General features: G+C 40.5%; 2 protein-coding genes, 1 long non-coding RNA gene and 1 pseudogene across 3 annotated transcripts in view; 1 reads left to right on the top strand and 3 right to left on the bottom strand.

Annotated features, from left to right (window-relative positions):
• The window catches only part of LOC144371944 (uncharacterized), a 208,745-nt gene that overhangs the window by 123,748 nt on the left and 66,748 nt on the right, over positions 1 to 18,249 (bottom strand). The window lies entirely within an intron of this gene.
• Positions 1 to 18,249, bottom strand: part of LOC144371953 (uncharacterized) — a 54,910-nt gene that overhangs the window by 20,733 nt on the left and 15,928 nt on the right. The gene's annotated exons all lie outside the window — the stretch shown is intronic.
• On the bottom strand, positions 9,267 to 13,869 carry LOC110599149 (uncharacterized). Its single transcript, XM_040286871.2, is given in 4 exon segments — positions 9,267 to 10,219; positions 10,221 to 11,949; positions 12,540 to 12,600; positions 12,781 to 13,869. Coding segments are annotated over 4 exon segments (2,097 nt in total). The 5' UTR covers positions 12,815 to 13,869; the 3' UTR covers positions 9,267 to 9,946.
• Positions 13,526 to 14,284, top strand: LOC144371949 (ubiquitin-conjugating enzyme E2 N pseudogene; annotated as a pseudogene).

Below are 18,249 nucleotides of genomic sequence, written 5' to 3'. Positions count from 1 at the left end.
AATTATAAAACAACTCAAAAACATGATTAGCACATTCACTGGTGGGAACAATTGGGTAGGGGTGAGTGGCTGGAACAAGAGGGGGATTCCTTTGAACTGATTGGTTTAAGCCAAGAAGGGTGTTCCTGCTGAGCTCTGGGGTTTCCCAACATGTCATCAACCTCCATAAACTACTGGGAGGGTCATCTGGCATCCCAGGTATTTTCCCTGTATCATGCTAATAGGTGGCTGCTGGGAGGTTGCTATGGGTCCCCACCTAGCCTGACTAAGTCAGGGACACCTAGCACAGCAGATCTCTCCTGTTATTTTCAGATAAACAACTCAGCAGGGTGGGAGGGTTAGTATATGCCTAGGAGTGCTCTGTAGGTATTTCTAAGGACAAGGGTCACACCACCCCCCTCCTTGGACAGACTTTGCTCTGAGGTAGAGGCTGGTTTTTCATGCACAGGCTGACCTGAATTCATCTCTCAGGTAGGATCCTCTCCCTTGTGTTCTGTCCATGTCAGTGGTTCAGAGGCACCAACATGTTCAAGAAAAGCCACAAGCCCACCAGCTCCTGCCTGGTAAGGACCAAATCCCTAGCTGCTGACCTAGGGCTCTCACTTCCTGGGTTTCAACTGATAGTTAAACCAGAAAGAACAATATCCCTGCTCAGCTCCGCCCATAAAGCCTGCATATGAAAGCCCACTTGGGGCACATATGGCCTGTGGCGTTGATACCGCTGGTTACTGGGGAGGAGTTCTGCCCCCTCACACATTGAAGCTTGAACATTAGCGAAGCAAGCCCAGGCAAGCACACAAAGCAGGCTTTATTCAAAAATGAGGAACATGGACTTCTCCCCAGGAGGAAGAAGGGAGCCATCCTGGTATTCCCAGAAGGGAGGTGTTCAATCTTTATTTTGTGAGTCCTGGTCTGCCTTTGTTCTCCATTCCTTTCCCCCTTATCTTTCTCCTTCCTGCCTTGGTGACTAGGCCCAGACATGCTTGGTGAGATGGCACAAAGGTGACAAACAGCCAGGCTGAAGGGGGAAGGGCAGGATGGAGCAGCCAAGGACACATTAACAACCTTGTAGCTCTCTGTAGGGAGGGCCAATTCCTGAGACAGGATATCTCAGCAACAGAATGGAGCAAGGGCAGGTTCTTGATGAGGGTGGAGCAAGTGCTCTGAAGGAACCAATATTTCTGTTCCTCAGAGGACAGTCTGCAACTTGCCAGACTCACTCAAAATTGACTCCATTTTCCTGTCTGTACTGACTGCCTGTCTCATTCTGGCTCCAGTATCTACCCCTTCCTGGAAAGTAAATACAATTGTATTCTTTACTCTTAACTTGGACTTGGTTAAGTCTTTCACATCCTGCACAGTAACCCAAAGTCATTCCACCTACCAATATTACCCATGGACATTGGGCGGGGCTAACATATGCACAGTCATATTCCCAAAAGTGTGGAATTGTGGCCACATACCAGTTGGGGGATGAGAACTCAACTGCAGGGGCTTTGTTCTCCACTCTGTGCTGGGCATTGAATCCATGGCAGGGCCACATTAGGCCTGAGCTATGTCCCCATACTCCTTTTTATTGTCGTACAAAGAAGGTGGGTGGGAGCATAAATGTAATGGATTTGAGTATAAATCTCTGATGAACCCAGCCTAATTCAATCTTAATATTAGGAGCCATCTGATCATAAAATCATGAAAAGTTAATTTTTGTTTTACTATAAATTTCTAGCCTTGCTGGGAATCCCTGCCTGGGGCTTGTGCTCACCTATGCCTGGCTTTCCCTGGCCAGACAACAATCCTCTCTAACACCTTTGTGGTGCCTCATAAATCCTGGCTCCCCCTGACCAAATAACAACCCTCTTGAAAACCACAGTGGTGCCTCATAAATTTTGATGTAGGGATTTGAATTTATTGACTATCCCACGTGCCAATCATTTGTAGACACACCCTCATGCACACACACAGAATCTCATTAATCAGCAGTATCTCTTAATCCAATCAGGATGACAATTAAATGTATCATTACTCATAGTATGGAATACCCCCTTCTCTCCAGCTGATAGTCTCCACAGTTTTCAAAATATTGCATTGGTATAGGGTGTTTGTTAGTTACTAAACCAGTGTTGAATATTATTTGACCCAGAGAATGGATGAAGCAACATGTTATGATAAGCCAAAGATCATCCTTTACCTTAGGGTTCCTCCTGGAATCATGTGAACATCATGCATGTTGAGTATAGATTTCTCATGCTGTCCATCTCTCCTGGCCTCCACTACACATTTGGTGGGATATTTTAGATCTCAGTGACCTTTAAGGTAATTAGGAGTTTTTGGTTTTTTCTTTCTTTTTTTTTTTTTTGGTTTGTTTCTCCTGAGATTAAGAGATATTATACTACTGAGCCACATCCCCAGTCATTTTTATATTTTATTTTGAGACACAGTCTCACCAGGTTGCATAAGGCCCAGCTAAGTTGCGAAGGCTGTCCTCAAATTTGCAACACTCCTGTCTCAGCCCCTGCAGCAGGAAGGATCACAGGTGTGCCCCACTGTACCTGGCTGTATGTTGTGCACTTTAACAATGGAAATATAACTAGACTTTAAAATCCACTTCTTTCTTGCCTCCTTAATAATAGTCCATCCCATTTGGCACTGAATAAATAAACCTGGGCCTCAATGGATATTTAATGTTGGTATGAATTTAGATAATTAGTAAAAGAAAAAAATTGAGAAAAGTAAATTATTTCTAAATATAATTTCAAATAAACATGAAAAAAGATCAGATTGATAACCTCATGTATTATGATGCTTCAGTAACTTAGTTATTAGCAAGTAAAAACACACTATTTACAATCAAATAATACTACAATAATATCTATCATTTTCTTTTTCTATAGGACTGTCAATGACTCACCTACCATGAGATGGACATAATTATTCTGATTTAAAATTTTGGAAAAAGAGAGAAGAGAGATAATGAATGACACATAAATCAGATATGTTTTCTTGGGTGTCAAAAAAGCCACCACAGCATCTGCTTTATTACCTGTGTTCCAGTCTTCTAACATTCTAACACCTATCTATAAGGTTATATTAATAAACATAGTCTGCATATAAACATAATATAAACAGAGTCTGTTTATATTAATAAAACCTCACATGGAAGCAGCCTTAACCATCATGAATTTGTTTCAATAATGGAAATAAAAGGGTAAAGTTTCTAAGCTGGAAGGCTTGAACTAAAATGTAAAAGATTAGGTATTATTGAGTTCCTCTGTTACACCCAGATTCCTGAGATAGTTAAGACCACACCCTACTAGCCATTTAGCCTAGGGCCCTGTGCAGTTTGTCACAGGGCCCGAACCAATCAGTTTGAATGTGTACCCTGCTTAGGAATGACCAATCACCTCCGCCCAACCTGTTCCAGCCAATGAATGTGCCAATCACGTCTCAGAGTTGTTGTTCAATTTCCCCGCGCCTCATGATGATTTGTTCTGATGTATGCAAAGCCCCCCGCCCTCTCCAAAAAGTGTACTTAAGCTCTGCTTCACCTTTTCTGGGGGCTCTAGGCTGCTCTCCCTTCTTGAGTAAGCACAGAGCCACAGAGTGCTGGAATGGATCCCCAATAAATATCCCCTTTTGCCAATTGCATGGAGTCAGTCTCTTGGGTGGTCTCTCCCTCTGACATTTCCCTAGACCCTTACAGAAAGATATTTTTTTCTCATGTAAAAATACATCAAATGGAGATCAGTGGTCCAATTTCATTTTTATCCATTGAATCAGCTGAAAGTACCTTTCCAGAAGCCCATGTCACAATGTTTTCACTTGCTTTGCTTTTCTTACATTCCCTCCAAATCATGAAGTCTTCATTTCAGCAGCACTTACAATATCAAGAAATATGCTCTCCAACAACAAAAAAAAATTCTGTTCCAACCCATTGTCCCATTTGGTCAACTCAATTTTGGCTGAATGAAATTTGTGTTTCCCTCAGACTACAAGTAAAAACAAATTATAAATCACAGCCAGGCAAAGATGACACAAACACAGTTCTAAATGGGGGCATGTTCCAGGGAGCATAATACATCCAGGGAGCCCTGCAGTCTTCCCCTGGGTGGGCACAGGACAGGTCAATGGAGGTCCTTAAATCACACTATCACAGCAGATCAGAACCCAAGTTCTCTGCTGGAGGCCCTGTCTCCTACTGGCAGGGTACCCAGGGTGTGGGAAGAGTATACCAGGGTTCCACATGACAGGGGGAGTAGTCCACCCTGTGGCACACACCAGGTTGACCCTGGGGCCCAGTGTACCAAGACTCTATAGCAGGAGGAGATGCCAAACGTGCACCATACACCATGTTGACCTGTGCAGAGTGGGGTCTGGCAGGAGTCCATGAGGCTAAGAGGGGATGTGTTTCCTGGTGGCCACCAAGGCCATCAAGAAAGAGGAATGTGAGTGTGGAGAACTGAGGGGACTCTGAGCTCAGGCAGTGCAGGGAAGAAGGCGACAGTGAAGAGCAGATCCAGGCAAGACTGGGTGGTCATGGCCCAGGAAGTTCATCAGACCCAGGAGTAAATGGGCATCCATGCAAGTGCCTCCTGCTCCACAGTCATTAATAGACCCAAGGACTAGCAATGTCCAGGCCTCTTGGGCACAATGACCCCAGCAGAGCACAGCAAGAACACCCAGAAGTTTATATCAACATGCAAAACCCCTTGCAGTACAGGGCAAGTACTGGAAAGATGGACCCTGGAAATTTACTGGCTGTAGGGTCAAGAGGAGTATTGCCTTCATGAAGGCTGACCACATCCAGGGTCCTACACCCACTGTGGACTTCAAATGGGTCATGACTGCTGGTAAGGAAGCTCTAAAGTGTCTGGGAGCCTTGAAACTAGTGCTCCAGAATCCCATCAGAGACCTTGCTGTTAATGTTAAAAGAAAAATTCCTGGCTACCATGTGAAATTTTTTGCCAGTTGAGGCTCTATTACTGATGTGGGGCATATGAGGCTGGATGCCTGGGGAAGACTCAGGAAGCAGAGGCATTGACAGCAGGGCTCAGAAGGGTATCACCTAAGATTTTCTGTACCTAGATGTTGGAATTTTATTATCTTTATACCCGGGGTGGGGAGGGGGTGGGGGTTGGGGAGGGGGTGGAGGTTTATTCATTTTTATTTATTTATTTTTTGTAGGAGTCTACATAAAAATTTTTTTGGTTGTTCAAGAAAGTGAATTTTTAATCATTTTTGAGATTATTCACATGTCTTCCAAGCTTTACTAGAAAAGAAGCAGTCATATAATTACATCTTTTTTTTTTAAAGAAAGAGTGAGAGAGAGTGAGAGAGTGGGAGAGAGAGAGAATTTTAATATTTATTTTTTGGTTCTCAGAGGACACAACATCTTTGTTGGTATGTGGTGCTGAGGATTGAACCCGGGCTACTCGCATGCTAGGCAAGCGCGCTACCTCTTGAGCCACATCCCCAGCCCCATATATAATTACATCTTCATTCTAATGTATATTGAGTTCTTTGCAAATCTTTTTAATGATATTTGTTTTAAAGAACATTATGGTGAGGGTCTCTGGAGAAGCTTACTTAAGATTCTTAGGTGAAGAAGGGAGCACCAATACATTAGGACATTCAACTGGGGCCCCCCTTACCTAGTTTTGATCACATGCTGTGTATGAAGAAAATCATCACAGGATGGTTCCAGGGCTACTGAGGTTCCCTGAACACAGAGAGAAGTCCAGCCTGGGTTTTCCGGCATATTCCACCTAAGTATTAATCATAGTGATAAAAGCTAAATTGGATGTCAGTGGTTAAAATTCCCTGCTGTTAACGATGTTTAAGAAGAAAGGGACCAGATGAAAACATGGAGGAAAACCTGCAGCGCTGCATCTACTGGCGTGGTCATCAGTGGGTCCACACACACAGCCACAGCAAACTTACCACCTGAGCTAGGGGAGGGCTCACTGCTATAGCAACTGTCTAGCAGGCAGATGGCAAGATTGGGTCCCTGGTACCAGGGAATAAGAAGAAATAGAAAACAACTCAAATAAGTACAGGGCAAAGTATATTTTGAGAAGATGCCTCTCCTAACAATACATACAAATTACAACTTTTATAATGCCCTTTAATGTGCCTACTTACAACACAACACATGAGACTTAGAAGAAACACGAGTGACACAGTAGTGGTCCCAGAGTCATCAACAGGCCAATAAGGCACCAAGGAAAAGGAAGAGGCCAGTTGTAGGGCACAAAGGGTCACATCTCTATGGTCCCAGCATCTAGGAGGCTGAGGCAGGGTGACCACAAGTTTGAGGCCAGCGTCACCCCATCTCAAAAAATAACAATAAAAGAGCTAGGGGAAGCTCAGTGTGGAGCACTCCTGGGTGAAATCTGAAGGAAAGAAGGGAGCAAAGGAGGAACAAAGAGACATTTAGCCAATCTGCCCAGAATGCTGGAGTGCACAGGCCTCAACTCACATACACAATGTGTAAGCAAACTTTAGAAACACACAAAAGAATAAGTTGAGAAGACATGATGTAATAATTGATTTTTGAGAAAAAAAATAATGGGCAGCAATGTTGTGAGAAAAGTCAAAGAAATCAATAGTTGCATTACACAGAGAGGATGAAAGAACTGCACTAGGGAGAATATGTAGAGAAAGGGTGACTTGATCCTGTACATGCGTGTGCATGTGGGTATGAGTGTGCAAGTATGGGTGGCACAACTCAGCCCTCTCAGTTGTTTGCTTTTGTAGTGTCACTTGGTGCTTTAGATAACACTCACATGAGCACCAGGGCACGTTCCATAGTCTCTGTGACTCTGCAAAGTTGATTATCTGGTGTCTGGTGCACAGAGGGAACAAAAAAATGTTTGTGAAAAAAATTTCTGTAATACTCATGTTGATTACTTACATTTCATTTTATCATTAGATCTTAATACAAATGAATAGTTTTTTCCCTTAAATATTAAAACAATTCTCCCACCCTCTTTTCAACAAAATTATCGAAAATAAAATTTTTCAAAATGGACTTCAGTTTAGTCCAACTGGAAATATAAAAATTTGGGGTATAAGCTGTGAATTAATGTCTTTGTGATGCTCAGAATCATTGTAGAATCTTAGAGCTTTAAGGGCATTAGTATACATAAACACAGTAAAAAGGAATTCTTGCCTATGAATCAATTAGGACTTGGAAACTCTACAAAATCCAGGCATATATTGATTTACATCAAAGTCTCAAGAAACATCAAGGAGCCAGGCATGATAGCACATCTGTAATCCCAGTGGCTATAGTTTGAAAATCACAAGTTCAAACCCAGCCTCAGCAACATACTGAGGCCCTTGGAAAGAATTTATAAAATACTTCAATCAAAATTAAAAAAAAATAAAAAGGGGTAGGGATGGGATCAGGGCTTATGCACTTCAGATATGATGGTGGTGGTGGTGGTGATGATGACGACGATAATTATAATAGTAATGCTTATTTTCTTTGGCCCTCAATTCTATGACCCTGGTAATTATATTTAAAACTTCTCACAGTTTTTAATTTTTTCACAACATATATAAGAGTCATAAGATATATGAGGAGACAGAAAATATCATATTATTCATAAACCTGGAAAAAGTTATTTTTAATTATGAGACCAGAGTCATAAAATATCATTTGTTTGTTCTTTTCTTTTTAAAGAGAGAGTGAGAGAGGAGAGAGAGAGAGAGAGAGCGAGAGAGAGAGAGAGAGAGAGAGAGAGAGAGATATTTTTAATATTTATTTTTTAGTGCTCGGTGGACACAACATCTTTGTTGGTATGTGGTGCTGAGGATCGAACCTGGGCCGCACGCATGCCAGGCGAGTGGTCTACTGCTTGAGCCACATCCCCAGCCCATAAAATATCATTTGTTTGCTAAGGTCTTTAGTGGAAAATATATGGGCAATATGAGAGAAATTGGACTCAAAAGAAGAAGAGAGATGAAAACTCTTAAAAAAAAAATTAAAAAGCTGCCAATACAGGTTCATGCATTTTAACTACAAATCTCGTGTACTATTCTGTAACATACTTCTATGTACAAAATCATACTACACACTAGATTTTGCGCACACACACACACAGAGTAAATGAGATTATGTCATCATATGGGAGAGTTGACTACCGATCAACAAATATAGAGAGAAAAATTAAATCTAACAAGAAGAGATATTTAACAGGGAGAAACATGTTGCTTTTACATCTTCATGCTGACACAATTCCGACATCCACTCCAGGGTGCATTCTCCTTACCTCTGAATAGAAAGAAATGAAGGCACACACCCTTTTTAAACGCCTACACTGGTTTTCTCAGAAAAAGAGGATTCTTGCTGAAGGGGTTACATGACTATAATTCCACTGGAAAAGCAGGCTGAGGCAGGGGATCTCAAGTTCAAAGTCAACCTCAGCAACATAGTGAGGACCAAAGCAATTCAGTGAGACCATGTCTAAATATTTGAAAAAAAAAAAAAAAAGAACTAGAATGTGGCTCAGTGGTTAAGTGTCTCTTGGTTGAATCCCTGGTACCAAAAAAAAAAAGTAAAAGAAATTAAAATAAAAAATTCTCAAGTCTATGTAAGTCTAAATGGATCTGAAGGGCTGGGGATGTGGCTCAGGCGGTAGCACACTCGCCTAGCGTGCGTGCGGCCCGGGTTCGATCCTCAGCACCACATACAAGCGAAGATGTTGTGTCCGCAGAGTACTAAGAAAAAATAAATGTTACAATTCTCTCTCTCTCTCTTTAAAAAAAATAAAAATAAATAAATGGATCTGAAACAACTGAAGGTCTCACCACATTTTTATATACAAGGCTTTTCTCCAGAGTGAGTTCTTCCATGATGTTCAAAAAGAACATGGAAAAGTGAAAGTGTCATCACATTGTTGAAAGAACAGAAGGGTTATCCCTGATGTGAATCCCTTAATGTCTTTGAAGGAAACCATGAAAGCTGAATACTGGGCTGGGGATGTGGCTCAAGCGGTAGCGCGCTCGCCTAGCATGCCTGCGGCCCGGGTTCCATCCTCAGCAGCACCACATACCAACAAAGATGTTGTGTCCGCCGAGAACTAAGAAAAAATAAATAAATGTTAAAATTCTCTCTCTTTCTCTATCTGTCCCCCTCTCTCACTCTCTTTAAAAAAAAAAAAAAAAGAAAGAAAGCTGAATACTGCCCCACACGGCTTTTCCACAGGCTTTTCCACAGTATGAGTCCTTTCATACAAGGGAACAAAACTGAAACACTTGAACACTTACTTGCATATGATTTATTCATTTTGGCATGAATCTTTCAAAAAAAGTCTTCCCAGAACTTATAAAAACTCGGAAAATTAGAAAACTTCCCACATTAATCTCATTCTCAGGGCTTCTCTCTGTATTGTCATATATGAGAAGGAAAGCAGGACTGGGATGGGAAGCTGACAGAATGTACCCAGTCTTCCTCATTCTGAGGGGTTTTTTTCCTGTGTGAGTGAAATGACTTTGAAGGCAACAGGAAAAATGGAATGATTTTCCAAATTCTCCACATTTAATGCTTTATTCAGTTGAATCTAGTAGAGTTTGCCTTTAATCTCAGAGACTCAAGGTCTGAGGCAGAAGGATCACAAATGTGAAGCCAAACTCAGCACCTAAGCAAGGCCCTAAGGAACTCAGCAAGTCCCTCTCTCAAAATAAAAAGGAAAAACGTTGTGGCTCAGTGATAGATGACCCCCAAACTAAATCCCCAGTACTATTTATAGGTAGGTAGGTAGGTAGGTAAGTAGGTAGGTAGGTAGGTAGATAGATACATTTGGACATGTGAGCACTTTCTTCTCTTTGAATTTGACAAGAAATATTGATTTACCACATTTCACATTCAAAGAATTTTTCTACAGAAAACTTACTACATGTTAAAGAGTGAAACATTATTAACAGACGACTTTGCCAATTGGTTTCATGAGTACGATTTCTCTGCACTATGGGATCCTTCATGTAAGTGAAGCTGAGCAGATGTAACAAAGGCTTTTACACAGAGTTTACAACCATAGAGCTTCTCTCCAATATGTGTTCTCCCATGTCTTTGAAGGTCACTGGAACTAGCAAAGGCTTTGCCACATTGTTCACATTCATAGGAATTTTCTCCAGTATGAGATTTTTCAAGTTTGGGAAGGTAACTGGAACTAGCAAAGAAATTGCCACACTGCTTACATTCATAGGGCTTCTCCCCACGTATGTGTTCTTCTATGTCTGTGAAGCCCACTGGATGTAGCAAAGGCTTTGCCACACTGCTCACATGCATAAGGCCTCTCTCCAGTATGGATTCTTTTATGTAAGTAAAGGCCAGAGGAACGACTGAAGGCTTTGCCACACTGCTTACATGCATAAGGCTTCACCCCAGTATGAATTGTTTTATGTGAGTGAAGGCCAGAGAAACTACTGAAGGCTTTTCCACACTGCTTACACTCATAGGGCTTCTCTCCAGTATGCTTTCTTCCATGAATCTGAAGGAAACGGGATCTAACAAAGGCTTTCCCACACTGCTTACATTCATAGGGCTTTTCTCCAGTATGAGTTTTTTCATGTGAGTGAAGCTCACTGGATCTAGTAAAGGCTTTGCCACACTGCTTACATTCATAGGGCTTCTCCCCAGTATGTGTTCTTTCATGTCTGTGAAGGCTATAAGACCTAGGAAAGGCTTTGCCACACTGCTTGCATGCATAAGGCTTCTCTCCAGTATGAATTTTTTTATGTGAGTGAAGGCCAGAGAAACAAGTGAAGGCCTTTCCACACTGCTTACATTCATAGGGCTTCTCTCCAGTATGAATTCTTCCATGAATCTGAAGACAAGTGGATTTAGTAAAGGCTTTGCCACACTGCTTACATTCATAGGGCTTTGCTCCAGTATGAGTTTTTTCATGTGAGTGAAGGATACCGGATGTAGCAAAGGCTTTGCCACACTGCTTACATTCATAGGGCTTTTCTCCAGGATGAGTTTTTTCATGTCTCTGAAGTTCACTGGAATTTGCAAAAACTTTTCCACACTGCTTACATTTATAGGACTTCTCTCCAGTATGTGTTCTTCTATGCCTTTGAAGGTCACTAGAACTAGCAAAGGCTTTGCCATAAAGCCTACACTCATAGTACTTGTCTCTAGTATGAATTTTTTCATGTTGGTAAAGGCCAGAAACATTAGCGAAGACTTTTCCACACTGCTTACATTCATAGGGCTTCTCTCCAGTATGTGTTCTTCCATGTATTTGAAGGTAACTGGATGTAGAAAAGGCTTTTCCACACTGCTTACATTCGTAGGGCTTCTCTCCAGTATGTATTCTTCCATGAATCTGAAGGTAACTGGATGTAGAAAAGGCTTTTCTACACCACTTACATTCATAGGGCTTCTCTCCAGTATGTGTTCTCTGATGTCTTCTAAATAAACTGGGGTAAGCAAAGTCTTTCCCACATACCTTACATTTGAAGCATGCATTCCCCATGTGTGTGATCTTCTGCCTTTGAAGACTTGTGTGTAAAATAAAGGTTTCACGATCTTGTTTACATTCATAGAATTTCTCTCCATAATGAGTTCTTTTATGTCTTCTAAATAAAGAAGGGAAATGAAAGGCTTTCCCACATACCTCACATTGAAAAGGTTTACCTCCACTGTGTGTTCTCATGTGTCTTTGAACACGTGTGGAAGAAGATGAGGCTTCACCACATTGTTGATATTCATAGCGTTGCAACCCAGTATGAGTATCTTCATGTCTTTGAATGTCACTAGAATAACTGAAGACGTACGCGCATACTGTACTTTCATAAGGTCCCTCTCCAGTTTGTATTAACATTTGTGTGTGAACATTTTTTAGAGAAACCAGGGATTGCCCATAGTGTTTAAATTCACGTGGCTTCTCTTCACATTCCTCGTGGTTGTAGCATTTGTGTCCAAAGTGAGATGTGATGTGCCTATGGAGTAATGAAGGGCATATGAAGTCTTTGGCACACATATAATAACCACATGGATTTACTCTATTAAAATTTTTCTTTGTCCAGGTAAGAACTGGAATTTCATTGAAACTTTCCCCACACTATCTTCTTTTTTTTTTTCCCACACTATCTTCTTGGCCATTGAAGTTTACCACATGGCTTCTTTGAAGAATGACCAGCACATTATCAATGCTTGATTCATTCATGATTTTATACTTATTTATAGGACCTAGGCTTACATTACTATCAACATCATAAGGTGAGGTTTCCTGATGTGTTTAAATTGCCTCAAAATCAAGAAATTGAAAGGAAACAATCCTTTGCAATGCAGCTTCCCTATGGTGATTATCCAAATAGTGATATTCACTTGCAATTTCATATACTTTTGGCATGCCAAGTACTTGGAAAAAAACTGAATATCTGTTACAGTTAAGTAAATATTTCTGGTAAAAAAAATCTTATAAGAATAAATATATTTCAAATTGTGCATACTTCTTGAGTGGGTCTTTTTTAAAAATTATATGACCTTCTCAGATTCCCTCAAATACACCTCTTGTGGGTACAATTACCTTAGAATGCTCTCAGAATTTTTGATCTCATCTTCAATATTATTTTCATCCAATTTGTTTTCTAAAATGAGAAACCAGAACAATCTGTATGAGTTCTTAGAACACAGAACTGCTTTGCCAAATTGTAGGTGCCTTTTATGCTGCAGTAAATCAACAATGTATTCCCTGTTCATGTTGTATATAAATGACCAAAATAAACATGAGTTCTCTATTTGATTAATTTTAAAAACATCATTATTACCTATAGAAGCCAGGTTTCTGAGGACTTCTAGCATCACATCTCTGTAAAGGTTCTTCTGGGAAGGATCCAGCAATGCCCACTCCTCCTGGGTGAAGTTCACAGCCACATCCTCAAAGGTCACTGAGATCTAAAATATCCCACAAATGTTAACTAGAGGTCAGGAGAGATTGACAGCAGAAGAAATATGTACTCAACATGCTTGATGTCCACAGGATTCTATGAATTTTTATTAATTCCATGGTTTGGTCCATCAAATCCTTCCTGCACTCAATTCCTCACAAACATTTCAACGCTAGAATTGAGCCACTCAGAAGGCAAGCAACTAAGTGTTTTCCTCCCTTCCATTGGTGAGTTCACAGGAAGTAAGGCAGTATCATGAGTCACGTTGTTGGTTACACCTCTATTACTTGTCCTAACAACCTTCTCTGCAGTGGAGAGCTAATATTAGGATCCCCAATAGTACTTACCCTTAGGAAAGAAAGCTGACTGAGTATGAAATTGTTGCAATCACAGAACTCAGCAATTGAGAGAGATTCTGCCAACCACAGTGGGTCACTGTGCCTGCACTCTTAATATAGACAACACTGCATTCACTGATCTCTTGATTCTTTCTGAAAGTCTATTGTTCCTTCTTTAAGGAAATGCCTAGAACATGACTTCTGAGCATGGATCACAAAGAAGATTCCCCTAGAGATAGCATATAGACAAATTGACACTCAGGTTGCCACAGTTTGTGAACTGGGGATTGTGTTATCTTGTGGGATTACATGAAGAGAAAACTAGATATTTGCAAGTGCATTTCTCCTCAACAAAATTAATAAAATAGAAAACATGTGAGGCGAGGAAAGCTGGAGACGAAACCAGAGGCCGAACTCGGGATCTGACAAGATGGCCAGGCTGCCCCGCAGGATCATCAAGGAAACCCAGTTTCCTGGCAGAACCAGTTCCTGACATTAAAGCAGAACCAGATGAGAGCAACGCCCGTTATTTTCATGTGGTCATTGCTGGCCCCCAAGATTCCCCCTTTGAGGGAGGGACTTTTAAACTTGAACTATTCCTTCCAGAAGAGTACCCAATGGCAGCACGTAAAGTACGTTTCATGACCAAAATTTTTCATCCTAATGTAGACAAGTTGGGAATAATATGTTTAGATATATTGAAAGATAAGTGGTCCCCAGCCCTGCAGATCCGCACAGTTCTGCTATTGATCCAGGCTTTGTTAAGTGCTCCTAATCCAGATGATCCATTGGCAAATGATGAAGTGGAGCAGTGGAAGACCAAGGAAGCCCAAGCCATAGAAACAGCTAGAGCATGGACTAGGCTATATGCCATGAATAATATTTAAATCGATCCGATCATCAAGTGTGCATCACTTCTCCTGTTCTGCCAAGATTTCTTCCTTTTTTGTTTGCATTTAATGGACATAGTCTTAATAGAAACACTACAGAATAAAAGCCCAGACATCTTCAGTCCTTTGGTGATTAAATGCACATTAGCAAATCTATGTCTTGTCCTGATTTACTGTTGTAAAGCATGAGCCAAGGCTAGAAATATCATCTGGATTGTTGCAAAACGTTTAAAAGCAGTGGCTCTCTGCTTTTATTCATTTCCCCCATCATGGTTTAAGTATAAAGCACTATGAATGAAGGTAGTTGACAGGGTTAGCTGCCAGGGTTATGGGTGTGTTTATTTTTTATTTTATTTTTTTGAGGGGAAAGGTAGTTTTATTTTAATTTTATGGACTCCTTTCACTCCCCTTTACGGTGAGCTAATTGCATTGGTTAAAAGCAGCTAACCAGTTCTTTAGAATATGCTCTCTAGCTAAGTCTAATTTTATTTAGACTCTGTAGATGGACAAGCTTGACTGTGTGAATCAAAATGGGAACATTAAACAAACATCACAGCCCTCACTAATAACATTGTGACTTTGCTGTCAGGTGTAGATTTCCCCCCTTCAAAAAAAGAAAAAAAAAGAAGAAAAAAAAAACTTGGGACCATTTTGTATGGCTTGTATGGAATTCTGTAAATCTTAGGTTTTTTTAAAATATTTATTTTTTAATCATTGGCAGACACAACATCTTTGTTTTGTATGTGGTGCTGGGGATTGAACCCGGGACGCACGCATGCCAGGTCAGCGTGGTACCACTTGAGCCACATCCCCAACCAAATCTTATGTTTTAGTAAACTATTTTTTGTTATTGGACTTTGCCTTTGTACAGTTTATTTTACTGTGTTTATTTCATTTCCCCAATGTGACAATCATTTAAAAATTAAAAAACTCTGATGAAACATTCTGTTTTGGTCTTCACCATCTGACAAATTGAATGGCAAGAGATTTTGCCAGTTTCTTTTCATTGATTCAAACTAATATTAAGAATTACTGAATGTGGCTGGGGATGTGGCTCAAGCGGTAGCGCACTTGCCTGGCATGCGTGCGACCCAGGTTTGATCCCCAGCACCACATACAAAACAAAGGTGTTGTGTCCGCCGATAACTAAAAAATAAATATCAAAATTCTCTCTCTCTCTCTGTCTCTTTAAAAAAAAGTTAAAAAAAAGAATTACTGAATGGATTATTTATAAATTGGCCCTGAGCATGCATAAAGCATCAGTGTCTTTTTTTTTTTAACCACATAGAAATTAAAAATAAATGTTCATTGTCTGACTTAGTTAGGCTATCATTGGTATTGCCACAATGTTTGACAAATTACTGTACAGGGATTGTCACAGCAAAGAAAGCATTAGTGACTGACATGTAGGACTTTCACATGTCGTGCCACATTTTTACCTCAGATGTGGAGTATGACCTTTCTCTTGGTTCCTGTCTTTAAACTGCCTATGTGGCCACTGGTGTGTGTTATTAGGAAACACCAATCTGGTATTCATTCGGGGTTTGCTGAGGCATTTGAGTCTTCCTTATAGAACTAAGAGTGTATCGCAAGCAACCAGCTTGCATAAGTGTCATCAGAAAGGTTTCTTCCTTTGAGAGCATCAAATCTTAGTTAATGTGCTTTCCCCTCCCTAGTATTTGCTTTGGAGCTCCTTTTATTCTTTAATTTGTTATTAGTAAATTTTCCTTCACTGACAGTTTCTTCCCTCACAAAACTGTTCTTTTCCACCTCTCTCCACATCCAATGCCTGATTCTTATTTTCAAGTCATAAATGTGGCCAGTCATAAATATGTAAATGTTAACCTTCACTTTGGAATCTTTTGTCTCTTGCAGTTTAAAGTAATGGATATTGTAGCCCCATCTGAATTTTCCTCACTTATTCTCATAATTTCTGGAGTTTCTTCAGAATGTGGTGTATTTTATTGTGCTCCTATGTAAGATGAAGAATTATTTATTAAAATTACGTTTTCAACAATCAGAAAAAAAGGAAACATGCACAATGATTAATAAACACAAAAATGTAATGATTTCTCAAGATTACTGACAAAGCAGAATGAGGTAAGTTGAAAGATGGAACATGTCTTACATATAACTCAATGACCCAAAGATGTCACCTTGTCCAAACAACAACATTGCAAAGTTTTATAAGTCTCAAAACATTTTTCTTAATGAACAGCAGACACGAATTTCTAAATCTCACAGCAACCATGAATGTGCAAGGATTGTCAATAACCTACTGAAGAGCAGTCACTTCACTACCATAAGATCATGTTCCACAAAGCCATGTTCCACTCAAGGACACTTTGGTCAAGAGTGGGCCACATGTGCACTGGTGTCTGTTGTGAAAGAATTTCCTCCTGCCTGTAATGATGGTGGTTCAAAGAAACCTAAGACAGAAGCATTTCCAGGGTGTGTAAAGCAACAGGGTTGCAACCCAGAATCCTCACCTATCTAACACAGTTTGGGTGTGAAACACGCCACTTCATGTACAATCATAACAATACTATGATGTCTGCTCCATGATGGAACAGCCAAAATATCACCTACCAGAAGGTGCCCCTGCCACTGACATACAACCATTCTCAAGGACTTAAAACATGTGATATCCTAAGCATCACAGTATCAGCAGAGGTGAGCAAGAGACCATGAGGAAGGCTTCAGGGGGATGGCCTTCACAGCATGGAAAGATGAGTGAGAGCAGGTGTCTTAGATACAGATCACAATGATGATCCAGACAAACTGGAATCTGGGCGGCCAAAGGCACTATATCCTCAATTCTGTAGACAAAAATCCATTTACTATACATTCAAATGTAAAACACTAAAACATATTTAATGAGCTTACAAGAAATGTTATTTTATTTATTTATAGGCCACTTAATGCCCGAGCCACATCCCCAGCACATATGCCATTTTGACACAGTACTCAAAAACTTCCTCAGGGCCTTGTGAGAGGCTGAGGGTAGCATTTAAATTTATAATTCTTCTGCCTCATCCTCCAAGGCTGCTAGGAATACAATCATGCACCACTGCACCTGTGGAAATTTAGATTTGTAGAAGAACATGTTATACAATCCCCTAATGATAAGAAGAAAAACAATTCAACACTCAGAGCAAAATGACACAACAGGGAGCCTGGAATCATCTCAGTACAGCCATGAAATAGAACAGAAGTGGAAACCAAGCCAAACCATCAGAACAACAATGTCATCATGCCCCAAAGCCCTGAAAGGTTCCCAACAGCTCCGTGAAGCAGTCATATGGAAGAGTGCAGTGCAGCAACCATGGTTTGACCTTCATGATCCCTTCACCCTGACCCTCTATGACTCCAGACTACACACAGCACATCTTCTTCTGTTTTGGGCAATTCATACTCAAATCACCATGGAAATATATATTTTTTAAATGTTTCATTTTTTTAATTGTAATTGAACTCAATGCCTTTATTTATTCATTTATTGATTTTTCAATGTGGTACTGAGGATTGATGCATGGCCTCACATGTACTAGGTGAGTGTTCTACCACTGAGCCACAACCCCAGCTCAACCATGGAAATATATTAACGCCTAAAACCAACTCTCACTCTTCTACATCAGAAGTAATCACTATAAAAAATAGGCAGAAATTCCTTAAAAGGATTTAAGTAAACAAACAGCCTGCATCTACCAAGAAAGCAAACTATTGTCTACCCACTCAACCATCACCTAAAATTTGACCAAGAAAGCGTCAGAGAGTTTCTTTTAAAAATCAGGTTTTAAAAACACCCAGGTTTAGGAAGCTGAGGCAGGACATTCTCAAGTTCAATGCCAGCCTTAGAAACTTAGATAGGCCCTAAGCAGGTTGGCAAAATCCTGAATGAAAGTTAACAAAAATAAAAGTTAAGGGGGAAGGTGCTGCGGATTTGGTTCAGTGGTTAAGCACCCGAGGATTTACTCCACAGTATGCCCCCCAAATAAAACCACCGAGATATACTGATGAAAGAAGGAAATTCACACAGACTAGGAGGAAACATTAAAAAGAGGACCATGACCCACATGCTCAGCACTGGATGCTCTCCAGGTGGGGATCTGCAGTGCAAA

This window comes from Ictidomys tridecemlineatus, chromosome Y, assembly GCF_052094955.1.
Source record: "Ictidomys tridecemlineatus isolate mIctTri1 chromosome Y, mIctTri1.hap1, whole genome shotgun sequence".
Lineage (NCBI taxonomy): Eukaryota > Metazoa > Chordata > Mammalia > Rodentia > Sciuridae > Ictidomys > Ictidomys tridecemlineatus.
This window is presented reverse-complemented; position numbering and strand designations above follow the sequence as displayed.